General features: G+C 41.0%; 1 protein-coding gene across 1 annotated transcript in view; it reads left to right on the top strand.

The window, feature by feature from the left end:
* DARS1 (aspartyl-tRNA synthetase 1) overlaps positions 1-23,568 on the top strand; it is a 50,484-nt gene that overhangs the window by 5,554 nt on the left and 21,362 nt on the right. Inside the window, exons 3-6 of the mRNA XM_083494328.1 lie at positions 2,285-2,377; positions 11,041-11,143; positions 20,844-20,946; positions 23,217-23,297. Coding sequence (XP_083350454.1) covers positions 2,285-2,377; positions 11,041-11,143; positions 20,844-20,946; positions 23,217-23,297 — 380 coding nt within the window. The remainder of the gene's footprint in view (positions 1-2,284; positions 2,378-11,040; positions 11,144-20,843; positions 20,947-23,216; positions 23,298-23,568) is intronic.

Raw genomic sequence — 23,568 nt, 5'->3', positions numbered from 1 at the left:
GAAAAGTCATGTTCTGTGTGCGAGCTGGGAGTAATCCAAGCGCGTATGCGTTGGGATGTATATTGTGCTGCATTTGCAAAATGCAGCTTTGAAGAAGAAACAAATTGAGAGGTTTGGTTCTCGTTTTTGAGAGAGAGAGAGAGAAACATGAGGAGGGAGATTGGGCAGTGGTTCACTGCATCATGTAAAGAAGGAGTTGGAAGGAATAGAAAGTTGGATAGCGCTTTAAAAAGGTTGATTAAGTTGCCATTGTGGATTGGAGAAAAGGAAAGCATTCAGATTCAATGTTTAAAGAAACAAGTTATTAGAATTTTCTTCTGCTTTTTTAAAAAAAACACCATTAAGGAAAAGCAACAGATTACTTCACCTACTTGTGCAAAAATAGTTTTCTGCAGTATGTTTCCCTTTAGCAGTTGCTTTCTGATTTTTTTATAGAAGCAGTGCAATAGTTGAAAATAATTATTTGGACCTTGTCAGAACATGTAGTCAAATGTGTTTGCCATCTGGTTTTCATGAAAGTTGGGCCATTATGTCTACAGCAATTTTTTAAAAAGTTAATCTAATGCACATTTTGGGTGATGCCTTGAACATTAGGGACTTATGAAAAGGGTGATACCTCATTTTGTCCTTTTTATTCATGTCTGGAAAATATTGCAGCTTTGTAATAATTTTAAATCGTTGATGTAATTCTGTCTGACTAAGGCTTAGCAGATCTGTTTCAGTTATCATTAGCATTGGTGAAACTTGAAATTGGATTAGAACTTGTTACTCAGTTTTATCGTTTTTTATTTTTCTGCCTCAAGCACATCAACAGTGTAGTGGTGTATCCCTTTTACCACAGATCCCTGTTTCAGAGTAATTTGTTTTCAACAGCTTAATCCAATGCATGTTTCCTAGAAAGTAAGTCACAGTGTGTTCAGTGAGGCTGACACTATCTGTTAAGTGTGCTTAGGATTTTCTGTCTAAACTACTTAGAGAAGACAACATCTCCCCTTCATGGAAGAGCAGTGGTTACCTCTAACCATTCCCAAACTTATTCATATCAACAGAATTACCTCTGAGATTTCATGGTATTCGTCACATAGAACTTCCTTAGAGTCATCTTATCATTTTAAAAGCTTAAATGAATCTGCAGAACCTAAAAGAATTATTCCGAAGAGAACCTCAGTGTATAATATAGTAGTTGTATAGCTGTGAAGATATTCAAAAAGTGAAAAATTAACAAAACAGACACAGCCTGGAATAGGAAGACACTAAAGCCAGAAGTTGGAAGGAGACAGAGAGAGAGAGAGAGAGAGAGAGAGAGAGAAAGAGAAAACCTTTGTGTGAAAAGAGCAGACATCTATGGTACTACACAAGGTAGTTGTGCTTCCAGACAGAAAGGACCAACTCCAGTACCTGAAGCAGTGGTTTTCAACTAACACAGATATTAATAGTTTACAAGATTGCTTGCCTTATTAAAAAGGCAACATTATTTATTATTTATAAAATGTGCATACCACTTAGCATGAAGAGAAATCTCTAAGCAACTATCGTAAAATGTAATTTAAAAAGTCAATATAAATTCATATAAAATGCAGGAATCAAATAAAATCTTAAAAGCTAAGTAAAAATGGAATAAAACTGAGCAGCGTGGACCTTGGCACGGGGGATGAGTTGGGTTTTTGTTCGTTCACCAACGGCATCCCTAGGGCAGTGAGTGGGACGGCCTGTAGCCATATAGTCTTCCCCACTCCCCACCACTCCAATGGATATCCCCTCCTCTCATTTTCTGACCATGACATGCAATCTTTGTATGCACAGTGCTTCATATTCTCTCTATCCCCCACCACAGACTCCTGAACTTGCGTACCTTATATAAAGCACTACAGTACTCAACTCACCATTCATTCTTGCTGCTCCACCTATTCCATTCCCTCCTCTAAAGCACTGGTCAGATTATTCAAAGGGGTAGAACTATGTGTGTCTGTATGTGTGTGAAACAGTAAACCCTCATACCCAGGGAGAGGTACCATGCATAATGTATTGCTGTCATCCAAATGGGAGGTTAAGAAAACATGCGCCCAGACTTCATATCCAGTACTAAGTCAGAGATGGTGAACTGACTGAAGCTGGGAAAAGGCATCCCTTGCCACCAAGGTTTCATTTCTGCCACAAATGCATTGTAAATAGCTTTCCTTGTAAATGTACATAAAATCTACAGGGTAGCTTTGTTGCATCAAAATGGCTATTGTTCCCCCTTCCCATGAATATAATAGCTAACCAAGTAATGTATTGCCTGCAGATCGTGTGTTGGTTCGAATAAAGGACTTGACAGCAGAGAAAGCCGATGACATCGTCTGGGTTCGTGGGAGGATTCATACCAGCAGAGCAAAAGGTAAGCTTAGCTCTTCCAAGGTTGCCATAGATAAGCCTTTCTCAACTTGGTGCCATCCAGATGTTATTGGACCACAACTCCACCAACCCTGATCATTGGCCACGGTGGCTGGGATTGATGGGAGTTGTGGTTCAAATTTATATTGAGGGCACCAGGTTGGGGAAGACTGTCCTAGACTGTTTATGCACCATTTATTTATTTAGATGGTTTATGTACTGCCCACAGCTTATGACAAATCAAACTATCTGTGGATCTGTCCTTTATTAAAGGTCCATGAAAATAACACAGTTCTTTAAAAACATTTTATTATGGGTCAGGAAGGGTCAAGTTTTCTCCCCTTATCCTGATGTTTTCTAGAACTACAGTGGTACCTCGGGTTACATACGCTTCAGGTTACATGCGCTTCAGGTTACAGACTCCGCTAATCCAGAAATAGTACCTCGGATTAAGAACTCTGCTTCAGGATAAGAACAGAAATCGTGCTCCAGCAGCACGGCAGCAGCGGGAGGCCCCATTAGCTAAAGTGGTGCTTCAGGTTAAGAACAGTTACAGGTTAAGAACGGACCTCTGGAACGAATTAAGTACATAACCAGAGGTAGCACTGTACTCTGAATAGCATCTTAGGGATTTTTCAAGAAAATATTCCAGCCTGCTGTGTCAAGGATATCTGTGTCAAGGATATCCGGATATCTGCCTGGCAGGAAAATGGGGTGGAAGGGTACCCAGCAACAAGCTGAAGGCCTTCACCTAGTTCCCTCAGTTTGCAGCTTGAAATGATAGCCAGGCTGTTTACTCAGGAGCAGATTGCTAGGAGATGGCCCCAGACTGCTTGCTTGGAAATAGTTGCATGTGTTTAAAGGTGCTCTAGATTCTTGCTTTCTGTGTCTTTCCCTCCTGGATTTTTATGGAATGTTACACTCTTGAGAACGGTTTGCCACAAATGCAGTAGCCAAAACTTTTTATTTCTGTTTTCCATATTGCAAAATAAATGTGCCTGCTTTGCTGCATTAGTTCTTTTTCTATAGTTGCATTAGTTCTTTTTCTATAGTTAAACATGGTAGAAAAAGACCTACAGGTAAATACGGTGCTTTAAAGAAGGCTGTATAATGAAATACTTACTTTTAAATGCCTCTAAAGTTATAAAGTACTATTTTGAAGTAAAACTTAAAACCATTGCCGAAGTATCAGTCATCAGGCATACTAGAATCTCTCTTTTCAAGTTGGATAATCGGAATAAAGCTAGTTTGTGTTACTTCCTAAGTTTTAAAGGAAATGGGAAACCCTGGAACGAATTGGCCTTTCATGTAGCCCCAAACAAAATATGTCAGCTCATTATTATTTTTTAAAAAAATTGTTCTTACAATGGCCTCAAAGAAATCCTTATCTAAGCTTGAGCTCCATGGCATGGCTTGTTCAGACAGAACCACCTGCCTGTCATTTTTCTTCACTGTGGGAGCACTACTTCTCTTGGAGATCACTTTCCATTGCACAAGTTTAAATATGCTTTGACCTCTTCAGGTGACATACAAGTCTGGCAGATGTTCCATTTGTTTGAACTTCACTTACCTCATGGTTGAGACACTGTGCATTTAAAGAAAAAAGGCTTTCTGGAACAAAATACGAGAATAGCTTAAGGAACTGGAGTTGAACTCTGCTCCCCAAAATCTTTGACATGCTTGATAGAAATGCTTCTTGTATTGGGCATAAATAGGGAGAAAAGAAAGGTTAGTTACTAAATCTGGTCAGTTACCTATTTCACTATAGTTTCATACTTGTTCCGGGGGCATAAATGTTAACAGTAAATGTTAAACATTTATTTTAATGGTCCCAGGGATTTTGTGTGTGTGTGTGTGTGTATGATTTTCAAAATAATAATAATAATAATAATATACAGTCATACCTTGGTTTTCGAACAGCTTGGTTCTCGAACGTTTTGGCTCCCGAACGCTGCAAACTCGGAAGTGACTGTTCCGGTTTGCGAATTGTTTTTGGAAGCTGAATGTCCGATGGGGCTTCCGTGGCTTCCGATTGGCTGCAGGAGCTTCCTGCAGCCAATCAGAAGCCACACTTTGGTTTCTGAACTTTTTGGAAGCCAAACGGACTTCTGGAACAGATTCCATTCAACTTCCAAGGTACGACTGTACTAGCAAATGTTGATAGTGGCCTGAATGGGTGCGCCAGCTTTAACTTGCATATATGTGTTTGAAAAGTGGAAAAATATGTAATCTTATGCAGCCATGAAGCTCATCTGGGATTATTGGCATGCACACATGAGTGCCAACATTCACTCAGAGTTAGATAGTTGAAAGAGCTGCACTGACTAGTTTATGGTTTCAGTATACAAAGCCCCTAAGCAGCTCAGGACCAAGTTATCCAAGGGAGCATATAGACCAGCCTTTCTCCTGTACAGACCAGCCTAGTTGCTGTGATCTGTGGAGGAGGTCTGTTAACAGTACCGTGGCCTGTAGAAGTGCACCTTACGCTGGTGCAGGGGAGATCTTTCTTCAGCAGGACACCTCCTTTGTGGAATGACCTGTCCATAGAGATCAGGTGGGCTTCAACTCTGTGATGTTTTTGCTGACAAATGAAAACATATCTGTTCATCTGGGTAATTCCTTGACCATTAATTCCTGTTCCTGAAAATTCCTGGCCACTGTGATTGATACTTTTAACTTTATTTTATTGATCTGGTTTTAGTTCTGCATCTTGCTGTTTCACTTGTTTGCGAACCGCCTTGATAATTCTCAAAATGAAGGATGGTATAGAAATAAATGAATAAATATATTTCTTAAAATGGTGACCTTATTTTATTTCAGAATTACCACCCCTCCCTTTCTACTTCAAAATGAGATTCCTGCATTGCAGGCGGTTGGACTATATGATCCTCATGGTCCCTCCCAACTATGATTCTATAATTCTCAGTAGAATTAAGAACAAGCGAACAACTTGGACAGTGACCCGTGTTCATATGCCGGGCTAAACCAGGAGTGGGTAGCCTCCCCAGCCCCACTTGAGGGACCATAATCCCACACCAGTGGTAGGCAGAGGCAGAGCAGATGATGGGTGGAACTAGAGACAAGTTTCTGGATTAACTAATCCAGAGTAAAATCCACCCTGCTTCAATTTTCACCGTGGTTACCTTACATTAGAATTCTCGCTCTTGTGTGGTTAACTTGGAAGTAAAGCCTACTGAGTTTGATTCAGTTGCACTCAAATATACAGAGCATTTTATCTTTAGAACAACAGACCAATAAACCCCCTGTTACGGGAAGCAAGTGAAAGTAACCCCTTTCTGACTTTAGTGTGCTGCATACACATGCATATATGACAGAAGCATACAAATTTGATCTTGGAAAGTTGAGGGAGAAAGTTCCATAGGGAAGAAGCAGGGGGAGGGAGTTTATTTTTTATAAAATGAACTACTTCCAATCATACTAAAACTGCATGAAGAAAGGGGAAACACAGTAAGTAGCCAGGAAAAAATAAGTAGGAAACGAACACAAATGAAGGAACTCTATGGGGATGGAAGGATGGGGGCAGCACAAGGCATCTTCAGGAGGCTATAGGGGCTGCCTAAAATGAGACGGGATTCAGATTTCCCTCCTGTGTGCTGATGTGAAAAGTTTAGTTTCATATGAAGGCAAGCTTCAGGTTTGTGATCTCCCCCACTTTTGCGTCATGACTGTAAGGAGGGAGTTTTCAAAAGCTTTCGCTTCTACTTTTGCCTAACCACAGCCTGCCACGTTATCCAAACCGTGGTTAATTTTAATTTGTTTCAGGCAAATTAACTCTTGCGCAGTTGTGGAAATGCATAATACCACATGGTGCGTTCAAATTCTCCTAAAAAGCCATAGATATTTCTGAGAATTCTCCCAAAGTTTGGAAAGACCCAACCTGGGGGCACTACTGCCCCAGTCCCTTTGTATTTGTTTCCCTCTTGCACCCCTCCCTTGCCAGATTTGCAAATTGTGACAGGAGGGATTCAAAATGTACAACACCAATGCTGCCTAAATTTCCAGATCATTTTTGGGCCTGCTTGAAACCACCATTGTCCAGAGGAGCACTGGTAAATGCATTGTTAAAAAATTATTTTAAACCCTCCAGAGAAATGAATCTGAGTGAATAAAGTGCTACACTTCACAGCGTCACATGCTCTGAGCACAGTCTGGAGTCATTGGTTTTTTCCCCTACTGGTCAGTGAAAATATATATATATATATATATATATATATATATATATATATATGCTTTCGTAGATTTTCACGGGTACAGGAATGCAGGTTTTGGTGTCTTCGGGTGTCTTCCCGTGTAAGAGTTGGGGTGTCTAGGCGACGTTTCGACGAGGTCTCACTCGTCATCTTCAGGCTGGTGCTTTCGGCTTCTTGTTACTGGAACAGAGCAGGATCTCAGTGTTTGAGTTCCTATAAATACTGTTGAGGGGGTGTGGTGTATAGCCTCCAACGTTACAGACGTTGTTACAACGTTACAGATATATATATGCAGGTTTTGGTGTCTTCGGGTGTCTTCCCGTGTAAGAGTTGGGGTGTCTAGGCGACGTTTCGACGAGGTCTCACTCGTCATCTTCAGGCTGGTGCTTTCGGCTTCTTGTTACTGGAACAGAGCAGGATCTCAGTGTTTGAGTTCCTATAAATACTGTTGAGGGGGTGTGGTGTATAGCCTCCAACGTTCTGGGCAGAGAGGAAGTTCCCAGGTAGTGTGCCTTTTCTTCTTTTGTTCCTTAATTACTTGAGGGATATCTTGAGTGATTTCTTGAGTGATATTCTGAGTACCACTTAGGTGGGTCATTAGGTGTGGATTAGTTGCTAAAGCTTTCGTGTCTTGACCTCTTGAGCTTGTGAAGAGTTTTTCTGAGAAGATGGCTGTACTGCACTTAGTTGTGCTCTGGCTTGGCTTCGTGTATAGGGGCGAGCTGTGGTTTTGTGCCCTGTGCCAGCCAGATCTGTGTAGGGATTGCAGGGGGGTGCAGCATCCGGAGGTGCCACTATGGTTTGGCTACTGGATGGTGTCTGTAATTTATCTGTGGAGAGGGTCTGGGTTTGGGTCTGGTGTGGTTGATTGGTGATGGCGTTCTGTGTGCCTCTGGTTCTGGTGTCGGTTTTTGTGGGGAGGGCTAATTTCCAGATGTCTGGCAGGCGGGACGTGTCGTCACGCTTGTTCATGTTGTGAGGGTGTTTCTCTATCTCGATGGCTTCCATGATTATTCTCTTGTGGTGATGTTCCATGTTAAAGAGCAATTTGGAATCTGCAAAATTAATTTCGTGTCCTGTTTCTTTCATGTGTTGGAAAAGAGAGGAAGTTTTCAAAAAAGAAGAAAAAACTTCCTCTCTTTTCCAACACATGAAAGAAACAGGACACGAAATTAATTTTGCAGATTCCAAATTGCTCTTTAACATGGAACATCACCACAAGAGAATAATCATGGAAGCCATCGAGATAGAGAAACACCCTCACAACATGAACAAGCGTGACGACACGTCCCGCCTGCCAGACATCTAGAAATTAGCCCTCCCCACAAAAACCGACACCAGAACCAGAGGCACACAGAACGCCATCACCAATCAACCACACCAGACCCAAACCCAGACCCTCTCCACAGATAAATTACAGACACCATCCAGTAGCCAAACCATAGTGGCACCTCCGGATGCTGCACCCCCCTGCAATCCCTACACAGATCTGGCTGGCACAGGGCACAAAACCACAGCTCGCCCCTATACACGAAGCCAAGCCAGAGCACAACTAAGTGCAGTACAGCCATCTTCTCAGAAAAACTCTTCACAAGCTCAAGAGGTCAAGACACGAAAGCTTTAGCAACTAATCCACACCTAATGACCCACCTAAGTGGTACTCAGAATATCACTCAAGAAATCACTCAAGATATCCCTCAAGTAATTAAGGAACAAAAGAAGAAAAGGCACACTACCTGGGAACTTCCTCTCTGCCCAGAACGTTGGAGGCTATACACCACACCCCCTCAACAGTATTTATAGGAACTCAAACACTGAGATCCTGCTCTGTTCCAGTAACAAGAAGCCGAAAGCACCAGCCTGAAGATGACGAGTGAGACCTCGTCGAAACGTCGCCTAGACACCCCAACTCTTACACGGGAAGACACCCGAAGACACCAAAACCTGCATTCCTGTACCCGTGAAAATCTACGAAAGCATATATATATATATATATATATATATATATATATATATATATATATATATATGAATGAACAGTTTAACCAGCCTTCAGCTTTAGGCTGGGCTACTGGTCTCCCTTATTTCTATTCTCTTTCAGATTTATATGTTTGTAAAAGGGTGGGGAATGGGCAGGTGAGAAGACTGGTGCTGAGGGCTTGTTTTGGGATGGGTAGAAAATTTCTGAATGGGCAAGTTGGTTTCCTTATGCCCCTTTCTAAAAATATTTCTATCCCTCGTACCGTGTCATGATAAAAGAATCACTCAAGAGTCTGAAAATGTATTAACGTATACAGCTGAGAGCCTTTCTGCAAGCTTGAGCATAACAAGATATCATACTGTGCAATAATAATATTTGTTGGAGGGCCATGGGCTAGTTGCTATCTCTCAGGTTAACTATGAGAAAATATGGAGATAAACTCATTTGTACTTCTCCGAGGTGCTTGGTATAAGGATGGGATTAGAAAGTGACACGTCTGATTAGGAGTTGTACTGCGTAAGGCAGAGAGATGACGAATTTCCCTGTCTGCCTTATGTTAGCCGCAATATTTGGCCCAAACCGCTAACTGGTAGAAATCCAAGCTGTCAAACTAAAAGGGAGATGTGTGATTCAGGTTCCGTTGGTGGCAAGCATTGGAGGAACTGATATGAGTCTCGGTAGAAGCCCACTCGCCAGTTCATTGCAACAGTAATGTTATGAGTCAGAAAGCTGTTTCAAAAGGTGTTGAGTTGCATATGGAAAATTCATCTTGTCTGTTTCACAGAATCGCAAAAGAGTGAGAGTGTGTTTTAAGCAATAGTCATTTTAATCAGAAATGACCATGATCTCTGACACAGATACTTGGCAGAACACCACATAAATATTTCTGAGTTAAATAAACAGAGGTATTAACCAGGTTTCATAATAGGTTTCCTTCCATTTCCCCCCCTCTCTACTAAAAAGAGAAAATGTGAACAATCCTGAGAGACAGAAAAAGAACACATTCTCAGCCAGTGGAGGAGTGGAGCATACAGGCAAGGACTAACTTCTCCTGAAAGAGGTGTCAAAAGCACTTCTTTGAAAAACCAATTAGTGGATCCTGGAAGGGAAGGTAAAGGTAAAGGGACCCCTGACCATTAGGTCGTGGCCGACTCTGGGGTTGCGGCGCTCATCTCGCTTTATTGGCCGAGGGAGCCGGCGTACAGCTTCCGGGTCATGTGGCCAGCATGACTAAGCCGCTTCTGGCTAACCAGAGCAGCGCACGGAAACGCCGTTTACCTTCCCACCAGAGCGGTACCTATTTATCTACTTGCACTTTTATGTGCTTTCGAACTGCTAGGTTGGCAGGAGCCGGGGCCGAGCAACGGAAGCTCACCCCGTTGCGGGGATTCAAATCGCCGACCTTCTGATCAGCAAGTCCTAGGCTCTGGTTTAACCCACAGCGCCACCCGCGTCCCATAAGGGGAGGTAGCCTCCTTATAAGGGGAGTCAAACCTCCAGGCTTGACTCTAGCAAGGAAGTCTAAGGCCCTCTAGTCTGTATCTTACACAGGGGCTAGAGTGCATCCTCCTTCTCCTAGTAGGCTCTAATATCCAAGGAGGAAGCACCACATTCAGAGGGCAAGCGACTGATCCCATTCTTCCTGGAATAACTCAGATTGCATCTGCAGCAGTGAGACACAGAAGGGACCAGAGATGTAGCTCCCAACTACCTCTGTGTCACAGTGCCTTCAGGCCCCAATGCGCTCTGTTTTTCTCCCATTCCCCCCCACTAGTCACTGACAGGCAGGAGCAATCAGAGAAAAAGGCTGAATAAGACTTCCAGGGGAAGATAACAGGAGAAAGGTGGTGAGGCATCCTGAAGGATGAAAGCAAGTTTTGCAATAAGTTCTCTCAATCTTTTTATCTATCTGTTGCAGAGAATTGGGGGAACCCCCAGAACAGATTTGGGAGTGGGGTGGGAGGAAGTGAGGAAGCAGAATCCTGTTGCTGTGAGCAAAAGCCATTCCGCCAGTGCAATTATCCTTTAATTTACAGCGTGATCCTCTGCATGTCTACTCAAAAGGAAATCCCTTTGAGATAAGTGGCGTTTACGTCTTGGGTACATGCAGCCATAGAGATGCCCACAAAATTTTATTTATATTTGCACCCACTTCACAAAGACAACTGTTATAAAATAAGGATAAGTTGTTTGATCATTTCAAGTGTCCTAGATACATAGGCTGCAATCCAAAGAGCTTATTTGGATTTATTTATTTTTTTAAAAAATGAAATTATTTGGAACTATGAAAAGGTTATTGTGAGTAAAAAATCTGTGCCAAAGGATGCACATGTCTGCCTGTAGGCTTTGCTTTGTGAGCATTTAAAAGTCTGGCTTAATTTTAAAGTAGTAGAACATATTTTTGTACTCATTCAGAAAGATCCCAAGTAACTTGCCCTGAATACACCTGCATTGTTCCTTCCTCTTTCTTTTCAGGAAAGCAGTGTTTCTTAGTCCTACGTCAGCAGCAGTTTAATGTCCAGGCTCTGGTGGCTGTGGGAGACCATGCAAGTAAGCAGATGGTAAAGTTTGCTGCCAAGTAAGTAAGCAATTATATCCTGTTGTCACAGTAAACAATGGTGGGAACCCAGGCTCCCAGTGGTTGGGACCATTTTCGCACATTAACATCAATGCCACGTTTGTTTTTAAAATGTAGTTATTTAAATTGTCAGCTCACTATAGTGTTGAATGCATTACACTTACAAAGACAAAATGGAACACAGCCTTGAAATTCATTCTGAACTGCTGGGGGAGCATTCTGTCTCTGCAGACAGCTCCTATTTACTTTCAAGCTGGCTAACAAAAAGGTTGGCAGGCTGAACTCGGACACATTATTTTGTCGGATGTTTGTGTGTGCATGTGAACACAGGCTCGATCTTTTTTTATTTTATTTTATTTAAGCATGAGATATTTACTGTGTAATGTATTCTGCCTCATTTAAATCCAAAGTGCAAATTGAAGGTATTTAGAAGTTCAGCAGTGCAATTTTTTCTCTCTCCAAAAGACAGAAAGGGTTAGGAACCTAATTTGCACTCTTGTAATCTTCATTACTGGAACTAAAACGTGTTCTGTGTAGCATACCCCCCCCTTCCTCAAGTCCTCCTCCCCTGATTGTAATTGGCTCTGTTTCTATTTTAGCAAGAAGCATTATGGTCAAGGCAAGGGTCTGCCTTCTCTCCACAGGCGCCTTTAAGATTGGGGTCTGAGTTGACGGGTGCCTGGGTTACCAAAGCAATTTGGGAATGGGGGCAGAAAGTAAGGTACCCTGGAAACAAGCTAGGCAACAGAACTAGATTGTGGCACCAGGGCAGGCTTCCAGTTCTGATCTTAGAACTCTCTCTACGTCTGGGCCTTGCACTGTGTGTAAAGTTACACTACTGAGAGTGGGTGGGTTATCCTTTACATCTTTTAGTTTTGAGACCACTGATTGGTTTGATCCCTTACACGCCTATGTGGTAAAGTGGCCTTTACAAGAACAGAACATGCTTCTGTGTCTAGCTTTTGACTTGGTACATCCAGGCTTTAAATTATGAGTCTACCTTAGTATGGAGAACTCAAGATACTTCTGTTCTGTTTCTCGACATAGCTTTTGTGGCTCAGAGGTGGGCCCTAAATGCATGCCAGAAGGTGTAGACAGTTCTGATGGGGTGGAGAGGAAAGTGATGCATTGTTCTCCTTAGAAAAGTTTTTAAAAGGTCCAAACAGTTCTGGAAATTAAGTTCAAGGCCATAGGGAGCAGCACACTCAGTATCACATTAGCTTAATAGTATTTAGAGCATGTGTAACATGTTCTGTTAATTCTTTTAGTGTCTTTGAGATTCATTTTTTTCCCTAGTTCCTGGAGGACATAATTAGAGAAATGTGGGTTTTCTCTTTATTTGGTCTTCCTAAATGGTGCCCTCGCTTTGGCTCCAACTGTGTCATGAGTCCTTGATTGACCTTCCTAATGGTTTCAGCTCTGCTCTGCACCAGGCATTTCCTATTGTATCCTCTGTTCATGCCTTCATACTGAAGGTTTTCCCCCCTAACAAAGCCATGCATTTTGCCTCTAATTGTCAATTTGTCATCTCCGTCTCCCTCAGACAACTGCTCCCTAGGCAACTGGTTGCGCTCCCCAGTTCTTTTTTGGCCTTAATTTGGAGTGCTCCCCACTTAACACTATACACTTTGAATTAGCCAGTGTAAAGAATCAAATCAAATCAAAATCCTACTGACTTGTAGTGATTACCAAAAAAAGTTGATGCCAATCTTGATTGCTCACTCTAACCTCTCACCACCTTTTGTAAAAGAAAAAGAAGCTTGAATCAAAAGGAGTCTGTCCAAAGAAGAAGGCATGCTAATGAACCCAAACCCCCTTCACATCACATCTGGCTGCTTCACCCTTTTATTTCTTTACAGCTTTCTATAAAATAGAGGAGAAAATAATAGTGTATACAACGCTGCATTTGGAGTGGACTTAAGCATTTATCCCTGTTTGAATGCTGTCAATATTTCTTATGTGTATATGAATGAATGACCTTGCCTTCATTTCACATGATCTGGCTCTCCTACCCATTTTATGGGATCTATCCAAACACAGTTTTGAACACCTGACTGTATATGAGAGGCATCTGCAGTTTTCGAGCATCTTAGGTTCATACTGCTTCTGCTTCTTCTTGTACATAGCCAAACAAGTATAGTTCTCCTTTTCTCAGTGTTAGCACAGAGCTGAGAACTTTCGTAATGGGGGGAACTATTGATATGAAATGTTTACCTGAAAATACTCCAGCTTTCGTGCCAGAAGCTCTTACTCTGAGCGATGCGTTTCTGCTACTTAGTCATTAGAAGAAACATTTTCTTGATCAAACTGAAAACATTTAACATGCTACTATTGACTTTGAAGTGCCAGCAGAGTGACACTGCTTAACTCAGTGATGGCCAAACGTGGCCCTCTAGCTGTTTTGGGACTACAATTCCCATCATCCCTGACCACTGGTCCTGTTAGCTAAGGATGATGGGAGTTGTAGTCCCAAAACAGCTGGAGGGCCAAGTTTGGCCATCACTGGAATGTAATGTGTAAGGAACGGTGCAGAACCTAGCCATGCTTAAACCCAAGACACTGAGATCTAGTGAGCATGTGGCAAAATATGTTACATTTGTTTTTCCACCAAACCTGTGCAAGAAGGGAAGATTTCATTTCAGAATAATCTCCCCTCTCCTCCCACCACATGCTGTTCTGTGCATAACATCCCATATAGTTTAGCAAGCTGAGAAATGAGTCGGGTTGGTGCCTCCCCAAGCCTCTTTCCCTTTTTTATTCCTGCTTCAGTGAGCTGGTTCTGGTTAGTGTAAACTACAGCTCATTTTAACCCTGAAAAGATTTTGAACCGGTTTTGAACGCACTACATGATCCTTGTTAGTAAACCGACATTAAAACGGCAATGCTTTATTGTGGACATAACAGGGAGTTGTAGTTTAAACCAACGGAGATTGATGTGCCGAAGCAGACGCACATGGTTGTGAATGCTACGTATGAAAGGGCCCACTAGAGGAAAGCTTCCTGCAGAGCTCCACTTTCTTGCCAGTCAAGCTGAGCTCTTGTGTATCAGTGACCATGGAGCAGTCATGTCAAAGCCACTCCCCGCCCGCCCCCCGCAACCTTCACTGAATTTACTGGCACAGTTAAAATGTTGAAGGTTTAGTGCTACCTTTCTTAAGAGGTGGCATCAATCGATTGCTCTCTTTGTTAGCCTTGCTACTGCTGAGTTACAGTAAATAGTATATTGGGGAAGGGAGCAAAGGATTGCCAATTGTAGCTCAATATATAAGGTAGCAGGAACTGATCTCAAGTAGCAAAAGTTGACATGTTCATTTAGTATGGATTAGTTTCCTAGAGTTTTTACTGTTAACCAGCCTATTGGGTTGGATAGTAAATAACATTCAGCATAGCCTAATAGAACTGTCCTTCCAGTAACTGCAAAATAAACCTTTGTTGTATATTTTTAAATAGTAAGCAAGTTAACATGTCGCGAAATGGGTCGCCAGTACTACAGTTTCTTTATACATATATTAGTAAATTTTTTCATTGTTCATTGCAAATGAAACTATAAACTCAAACAACAATATTGGAACCTGAGTCATGTAAAAGTGTGTTCAGCTTCAGCAAATAGAGCTCAAATTCATGAATACCAAGGTGTTTTATGAGACTTGACTCAAGCAATGGGTACTTTTGAATAAAAGGATTGAGGGAAAAACCCAAGAAAACTATTGTAAAAGTTTTTGGCCATAAGCAGTTAGTTACATGGCATAAACTAGCCATTGATTTAAATTACTGACCCATGAAACTTGTTTGATAGGCCTGCATGAGCTCACTTAGAAGTGGTAAGTACTCATTTCTGTTCTTGTCATGATTGAAGAGGTCCTCCCTGGAGCATCAATAATAGATCTTATTGTCTCATTTTGAAAAGAATATATGCTCATCAGTTTGCAATTATGTCGTATTTCAGAGCCCTAAATAAGTTAATGTCAGATTTTGGATAGAATGTAGCCCAGAACCAAATCATTAAATGAAAATGGACAGATGAGGACAAACTGAAATTAATATGGTGGTGCACTTTAGGTCAAAAATTGGTAACCTACATATGACTAAAGCCCAATTACGGGATGCCACATCTTGCATGTGCCCTTGGAGTTGACCACATTTGAGAGAGCAAAAGGAGGCAATATGGTCAGAACAGATCTTTTTGTTGAATCAGGCTCAGGTTCAGGGATGCTGTTATTGTTTAATTCAAAACAACTAAAAAAGCACTTAGGTGTCAGCTAAAGAAAAATAACCTTCGTGAACTTTCTGCAGTATGGAAAGCTTTCTATCAAGAAACCTGATTGAAAGTGATTCATTACTAAGCGGTGGCTGTGGGTTTGATCTTGCAATACAAAGTTGTTGAAAGAAGTTTGCTCAAATGCAACCAGACTGCACAATCAATGTGGTTAAAGCAGAAAGTCTTGACTAATACTTGGATAGCTGAGCTTGAGCGTTGCCATGTGCAGAAACGGAGTGTTGTTGGCTTTGATGACATAAAACTGTTTAACAGTGGAAATGTAGGTTATCCAGTTTAAGTTCCTGAAAGGGATGCAATGCAAGCACACTTGCGTATTCATTCAGCCTCATGACCTAAATAATTTGACCACTTGGAATAACGTGCCTTCATGGTCTAGTTTGAAATCAAGTGATAGGTTGCTCCTCATAACACTCTCTCTCTCTCTCTCTCTCTCTCTCTCTCTCTATATATATATATATATTATTTGGACACATCCCACATTGAAGCAGGCTTCTTTCAGCAGATTTGGGGCTTGTTTTAGATAAAGTACCCAAAGCAAGAACCTCTAGTGGGACTGGGCTGTTTCAGCAGTGTTAAAAGCATACTGCAGACAGTGTGCCTGCAAAAATTGAATCCCCCATCTCGCTCCGCTTGCCATATATGAAAAAACACCAAGGTGGGGAGAAAGGGAGCTCGTGTGACTGGCATGTCTAACTTCTCTTGGATGGAATAATTTTCCCAGGGATCTCCAATCACAGTTCTTAGGGGTATTAATATATATATTTTTAATTCCACATTAATAGTAAATGGAGGAGACACAAAGCTTTATTTCTCTGAGTTGGAATTTAACTTTGGACCTTGATAAGCCTCTAAATTGTTTCAGTCCAGTCTAGGGGTCTGCACAACCACTTGATTTGGTTCAGAACCCAGTTTGGAGTGTTGGAGAAGAGCCCATTTGAAATGGGCTCTTCTCCAAAACACCAAATTACGTTCTGAACCAAATCATGTGGTTGTGCAGGCCCCTAGTACCTACAGACAGTGATAGAGTGGGATAAAAATGCATGCTCTGTTTTGAGTGGAGTAGGTCAAATAGGTATGAACCAAGGGACGCATTGCATGTAAACCTTTTCCTATGACACTATAGGTGACTGTATAAAATAGCCATACATACAAATTTTATACTATTTTCTTCTTCAAAAGATATTTCTGAGGTAGGAAAAACACATGGTGTGACTGCTTCCCACACTATGTAGTAGTAGTAGTAGTAGTAGTAGTAGTAGTAGTAATAGTAATACTAATAGTAATAGTAATAATAAAATTTATTATTTATACCCCGCTCATCTGGCTGGGTTTCCCCCAGCCACTCTGGGCGGCTGCCAACAAAATACTAAAATACAATAATTCACTAGACACTCTTGTATGTTGTTGACATATAGTTTTTGAGCAGTCAGCTGGAAACAATGATATTAATGCCTGTCCCCGGGTGCAAAGATGCCCATATATATTTACTTGGAAGTAAGCTGCGTTCAGCAAAAGTTCCACTTTTCTTTGCTACTGACCTTTGTAGTTCCTCTTTGCTTCTTTCTTTGAATTGTTTTCTGTTTGCTCAGGGGCATTCCTAAACTGACTCTTAAATCATTAGTTCCTGTACACAATCGTTCCTAATTTCCTTTGAGTCCAGAACAGTTATTTCTTGGAGTTTAAAAAAAAAAGGAAAAAAAGATCACAGTTGTGATCTTGCTTTTCTGACTGCCCTGATTCTTGAGCAGGTTTGGGTTGACTTTAGTTTTATGTTGTCTACTTTTATGTTTATTAGTTTTCCCACAGCCTACCAGCGTATCTTAAATTTACAAAGCACAACTGCATTCTTAGGATCTCTTTAGGGTAGGCATAATAGTTCTTTGTTAAGTGATCCTAAGTATATATTGTGGCTTAGAATATATAGAAGAAGTGCCATGCTATACTGTATATGCTAGCCAGGTTAAAACACATTGATGTGTTGCCACTGTATAAGGTTGAGGTTTACATGTTCCACCATTCTTTGAAGGAGTTTAGGCAGCCCGTTGGAAACTGACAAGTGACCTGCAGTTCACTTTCTACTTACCTCTATTCTTTCCTATCCCTGCATGGAGACACAGACTGACTTCTTAATTCTGACCCTAGGTGGGAGTTGGTTGACACTGGATTTTTTATACTTGTTTTTGTAATCCTGGTTATCCTGTTTTGACTTTTCATTGACACATTACTAAGTGCTACAAAGTATGCATGGGAGAATACACAAATTCAACCAAGGCCCTCGTGTACCATAGGTTTGAAGCAAATGATAAGATGTAGGTAATCATTTTGTCACTATTACTATACCTATTCTGGCATGTTCATGTTCATGACCATGAGCTGCTAGAAGTGCCCTGTTCAAATCTTCCCACAGTCCTAAATTCCCCAGGAAGATTTAGAGCAAACCACACAGTCTCCTAAGCCTTTAACAAAAGTTTAATTTCCCAGAATTAGGGAAGATCCTACGTTCAAACAAGCATGGAATCTCCCAGTTTGGAAGCTGACTTCTATCTGTAGTAAAGGAAGAAAGCTTTCGCTTGATAATTTCCCATTGAGAATCATGGGTGGGTAAATAGCAGCAGAGCAGACTCTCAAGTCCCTCCAGATTCTGAGTACAGATGATTATGAGAGACCACATATTAGCTCTAAAATATTTTGCATTGATTTATACGGCTATGCTCTTAAAAACCAGTCAAGTGTGCTTTTTCTGACTACTGGAGAAGCAGAATTTTATACTTTTTGTTCATCTATATAGCACTTACAAACTATTAACTCCTGTACAATAAGACCCTGGCCTCTGTTGATACTCTGATCTGTGTTCTCAGAATTATTGTTAAGAGTTGTAGTCTGCCCATTAGTGCTCTTTTACGTTCTCTCATTCTTGCTAGATCATTACTGGGGTTGGACAAGCCAACAGCTGGCAGTGCTGTACAGTTAAACCTTTCTCTCCCTCTTCCTCATGACCTCTGTCTATCTCGACAATGGTTGGGCCTATACAAACATTAACTCCTATGAAACCTTTCAGCCACCACTATTTTCAGCCATAGGCTTGTTGGTATGAAACATTGAAGACAACAGCTGGAGTAGATGGTATGAGGAGTAGGGAAAGGGCACTTCACCAGGATTGGATTTTTTCTCTTGATGCTCCTGATAAGTATATAAGTACCTTCTTAAGGGTTCCGCTGCTTCAGTTTGGCAACTATTGGGCTTGGAAAAACTACTGCACCTCTGCTGAGAAATCATCACCTTATAATATAAGCAGTTTGAGAGAAACCTTGACCTTTACAAAAATCAAGGTTTTTGATTTTAGTATGCCAACACCTACCATCACGAATGGGAAACAGAGGATCAGTGAGTCGCTTGTAGGGACTGCTTGAATGAGTAAAGGAGAGGAGGGTGGAATTAAAATCAGCAGACTCTATTATTTCAAATCCTTTCGATGTCCTTATTATGAGCAGGCATTGATGGCTTTGACAGAAACCTTCTGTTTCAGTGAGGCTTGGCAGATCAAGAAATGACAATGATCTTTAACAGTCTTCATGGGAAGTTTTAATTTGCATAGTGTGATTTAATGGTTGACCAGAGAACTCAGATTTAAACATCTCATTCTCGTTTCCTGATGTTGCTGACATACCACTGGGTCGAGTGTTTGCCTTTTAAAGTAGGTGGGATTAAAGAATTTGGAACCTCATCAAGGCTTATTTACTTGAATATTGTGCGGTGTCTGTTTCCTCTTAATCTGTTATTTGAGTCTCTGCAGTCTTGGGTTTTCTTCTACACCCTCCCTGGCTCCTGGACAAACAGCTAGCTATTATAGCCAGATGTGTGTTAATGTCAGGTCCATCTGACACCATGGCTGTGTCCCTTCCTGATCTTATTAAAGTCATCCCATTGCAAACTTGAAGAACAGTTATGTGGTATGGATCTGTCTGTGAAAACTGTTTGGCAGCTTTGTCTGGTACAGCATACTATTGCCTACCCTTGTAGAGAAATAGTGAGGTGGGCGCATAGTCGATTGATGTGGTTAGCATGCAATCTACCTACATTGCCTCTCTCCAATTTCCACTGATCCCCCCTGCCCTCAGGAGAAGCATTTCATACCTACATAAATGTTGGAGACAAGCCAGTAGGTTAGACTGAGACATCACAGTTAAGATTCAGATAAACCATAGTCTGGTATAACAGGAATGAGCATGCCATACTCCAGGCTCGTGCACTCCCCTCTACTCTGGTGCAGGCATGAGGATTTGTTTGGAAATCTTTGCTTCTTTTCTAGATCAACTGATCTAGAAAAACAAGCTAGCTTGTTTTTGTGAGCATAGTTAATATTAACCACAGTATATATTTTTTGGATGACACATTGATGTATTTTTACTCAAAATTCAAAGCAGAAACTTCCAATCTCATGCCAGAGGAGAAGGGAAATGTCTGTGAAGCAGTGGCCAGGGGGTGGGGGAGAAAAGGGTAGGATATTTATTGTAACACTAAACCAAACATAGCCCAAAGAGGCACCTGGTTCAGAAGCACAGACATCTACCAGTGCAGTGTATTGGGCTTTGAGTTTGATCATGGAAGGGTCAAATCCTTACTCGGCCATGATGTTCACAAAGAACTTGAGTAAATCTGTCCACTGGATTTTTTCAGCCAATAGTGGTTAAAGCAAAAGAAATATAAATAAACCCCTTTTCATTGGAAAAGTGCTGTCAGAATGAAATGCATCTAAAAATATTAGCTGCTAGGGTAAAAGATATTAATGCACTTGTAATTTTATCTTTCAATCCCCTTTTTAAAATGAAGCTTCTGACTTTTTTGACTGAAGACAAGCCTTCTGTCTCCACCCTACAGATAATTTTGAGATTTTTTTTGTTACTAAGAAGAAAAGCAGCCTTAGCATTTTTCTACTATTGCTTTCCCATGCTTGAGTTTACCAACAAAATCAAAATATTCCACTTTTAAGTTTATCCTTTGTCCCCTCTTTATCTGCACCTTCCTGATAAAGTGCATGCTTTAAAAATACACCTGACAATCTGGAAGAACTGTAGCCTTGCTCATTTGCACTTAGAGTATTATTTCTGCTTAATGCTTCCCAGACAGATGATGTAATAATTGGATCTGAAATGCTGACAAAAAATCTCTTTAGGGCTATCCTCCGTTTCAGCCATCAGCCCTGTTGTTAATTTATCACAGCTGAGAAATAATTTCACTAATGCCCCTTGCTTCCTGATGATGTGTTCTAAATCACTTTCTAAATCTCTTTACAGTGGTCCAACATTTAATTTAAAAATAAGAATAAGAATAATAATTCCACATTGTGGCCATCAAAAATGCAAATGAATACTCCCAACTGTGACGCAATTATCATACCGACTTTTTTTTTTTAATTGGCAGCATCAACAAAGAGAGCATTGTTGACATCGAAGGTGTTGTGAGGAAAGTACCGCATAAAATTGGAGGCTGCACTCAGCAAGATATTGAACTGCATGTTCAGAGGGTAATATTTTTAGAAGGAAACTAAAAAATGCTATTGTGTGATGTTGTTTTAAGATTTCTAGTGATACTCTTAAGTACTGTTCTTCTTGGTGGAGAGTTAGGCAAGCAAATAGCAAAAAGAAGAAATAAAATGATTTATCCAGCATATGCAATTAAAATAGCAACATGAGGTAACTATAAAGCCATTTTATTTGTATATTAAAGGAAATATTCATTTCCATGTGTTCCTTAAATGGTATCTTCTAGATTGTGTTTAAAAATCTGTTTTTCTCAAAAGAAAAATATGCAGACAGACCTGGGGGTTTTTTGTAGGAATGACCAGTTCACATTATCCCCAGAAACCTATTCAGAAATAGATGGATAACCCAGCGTACATAAACATCTGCTTCTAAAGTGTAACACAGCACAAGACACTTAAATTGTATGTGTCTTCCAGGCAATCCTGAAAGGTGGAACCACTTACCATTTCTGTATTAGTAGTGGAAATGGAGAAAATTCAGAACACCGAAACTTTTAAATGTTAATCCCCATGTTGTGGGGAGGGTTGCATGAAAGGCAGTAAACATTATTGAACACACTAGAGTGTTGGCCATATTTTTTGTCCCTCTTTTCTGGGAGGCTGATGACTTGCAGACCCGTTTCATAGATTGAGTACGACTTCAACCCGTACTGTAAATGTTTGACACAACTTAAATTCAGTCACCTGCAGCTGGAAGACAAAAGTCAATTTTGAGAACATGGAACGTGAGTTACAGAAGGAGGTGTTTAAGCCAAAGATGACAGACTCCAGGCTCAGCTTTCCATGAATTGCTGATCATGGAAGGCTTTTGATCCAGGAGTAGCGGTGGGGAGAAGTCATTTGCTTATTTCACCCTTCCCCTGCACCCACCTGCTCCCAGCTCTCCAAAGCAGAGTTTGGGAAGGTGCAAATGTTTGCAGGAAGAAGGGGCAGCTGGCCAGAATCCCCCTGCCCAGCTTCAGTCCCACCGTTGGAAGTTTGGATCCAGGCAACTGAAACAGCTCCCTTAGAAATCACATGTTTACTCACACTGTTGATAAAACACCTATTTCCCCCCTCTAAAATATCTCTCAGGTATTATGGATGTTCTGTTGGCGTGCTAATTTTTGGGGTACTTTTTCACCTTTTCAAAATACAAACATTAAGTTTTGAACATCAGCTGCCTCCTTACCCCTGTTACTGCAGTGATATATGCCTTTAGACTTCTGTCAGTGTAGCTGTGAAGAATATTGGGAATTAATATACTTTCTCTAGCATCAGAATGTGAGTTTTCAGAAAGATCAGCTATTTCAGGCCTAATAGCTAGATCATTAAATCGGCTTTGAGATGGTGGTTAGTTTATATGTCTCGCTACACCAAACTGTGGCTTAGTGTGAATGTACGAGTGTGTGGATTTTGGGAAAAGAGATCATGACCACTTTGTTCCTCCTTGGTCTTTCTGTTGCACTGAGCTAAGCCATTGTTTGGTGTGTAATCTGAACCCGTGTTTGTGGTTTAGCTTTCTCCAGCCTAACCATGAGTTTGTCTGTGGCAGGGGTCAGCAACCTTTTCCAGCTGTGAGCCAGTCCACCGTCCCTCAGACCATGTGGTGGGACGGACTATTATTTTGGGGGGGGGGGATAAAAATGAACAAATTCCTATGCCCCACAAATAACCCAGAGTCTAAAGAGGTGCATTTTAAATAAAAGCACACATTCTACTCATGTAAAAACACCAGGCGGGCCCCACAAATAACCCAGGGATGCATTTTAAATAAAAGGACACATTCTATTCATGTAAAAACATGCTGATTCCAGGACCGTCCGCAAGCCGGATTGAGAAGGCGATTGGGCCACATCCGGCCCCCGGGCCTTAGGTTGCCTACCCCTGGTCTATGGTTTAGGGTGCATGGTTTGACCAGGAGAAACAGACCATGATCCTGGGTTCAAACAACATGCTTCATGCTTGGCCTAGTGCAGTGTATCAGCAGAATGACCTGGGAGGAGGAATGTGCAAACCAAATCAGTATCACTGTAATCAACTTTCATAGAATGCAAGATAACAAAGTTCTTATTAAGTGTCTTTGATATTGCACTGAAAGTAAAGCCAAACAAATGTCTCTCTTTACTTTTCCCCCTTGACTTATTCTATATTCTTCCAGAAAATCATTATGCAAAGCTTGTTTCATATTTCTGCCAAAAATATACTTCTGTAAATCACACTGTTTCTCAGTACTTTTATGCTTCTTTTTTTAAAAAAAATGTTTCTTTCAGATCTATGTGATCAGTTTGGCTGAACCTCGACTGCCCTTGCAGCTGGATGATGCTATTCGGCCAGAGGTGGAAGGAGAAGAGGTGAAAATAACTTTTTAAAAAGTTAATGATTAAACAGGGGCTTGAAATCTCAGTAGCTACTATTCATAATTTATTTTTTAAAGCCTTGAATTTTGTTATCATCCAGCATTAATGTTGTTATTATTACTGTTGTTGTTGTTGTTGTTGTTATTTACACCCCACCCATCTGGGTTTCCCCAGCCACTCTGGGCGGCTCCCAACAGAATATTAAAAACAAAACAAAACATCAAACATTAAAAACTTCCCTAAACAGGGCTTAACTGCTCTTTTA

This window comes from Podarcis liolepis (assembly GCF_965112155.1).
Source record: "Podarcis liolepis genome assembly, chromosome: 1".
Lineage (NCBI taxonomy): Eukaryota > Metazoa > Chordata > Lepidosauria > Squamata > Lacertidae > Podarcis > Podarcis liolepis.
The sequence above is the reverse complement of the archived record's forward strand: the minus strand, read 5'-3'. Positions and strand labels throughout refer to the sequence as shown.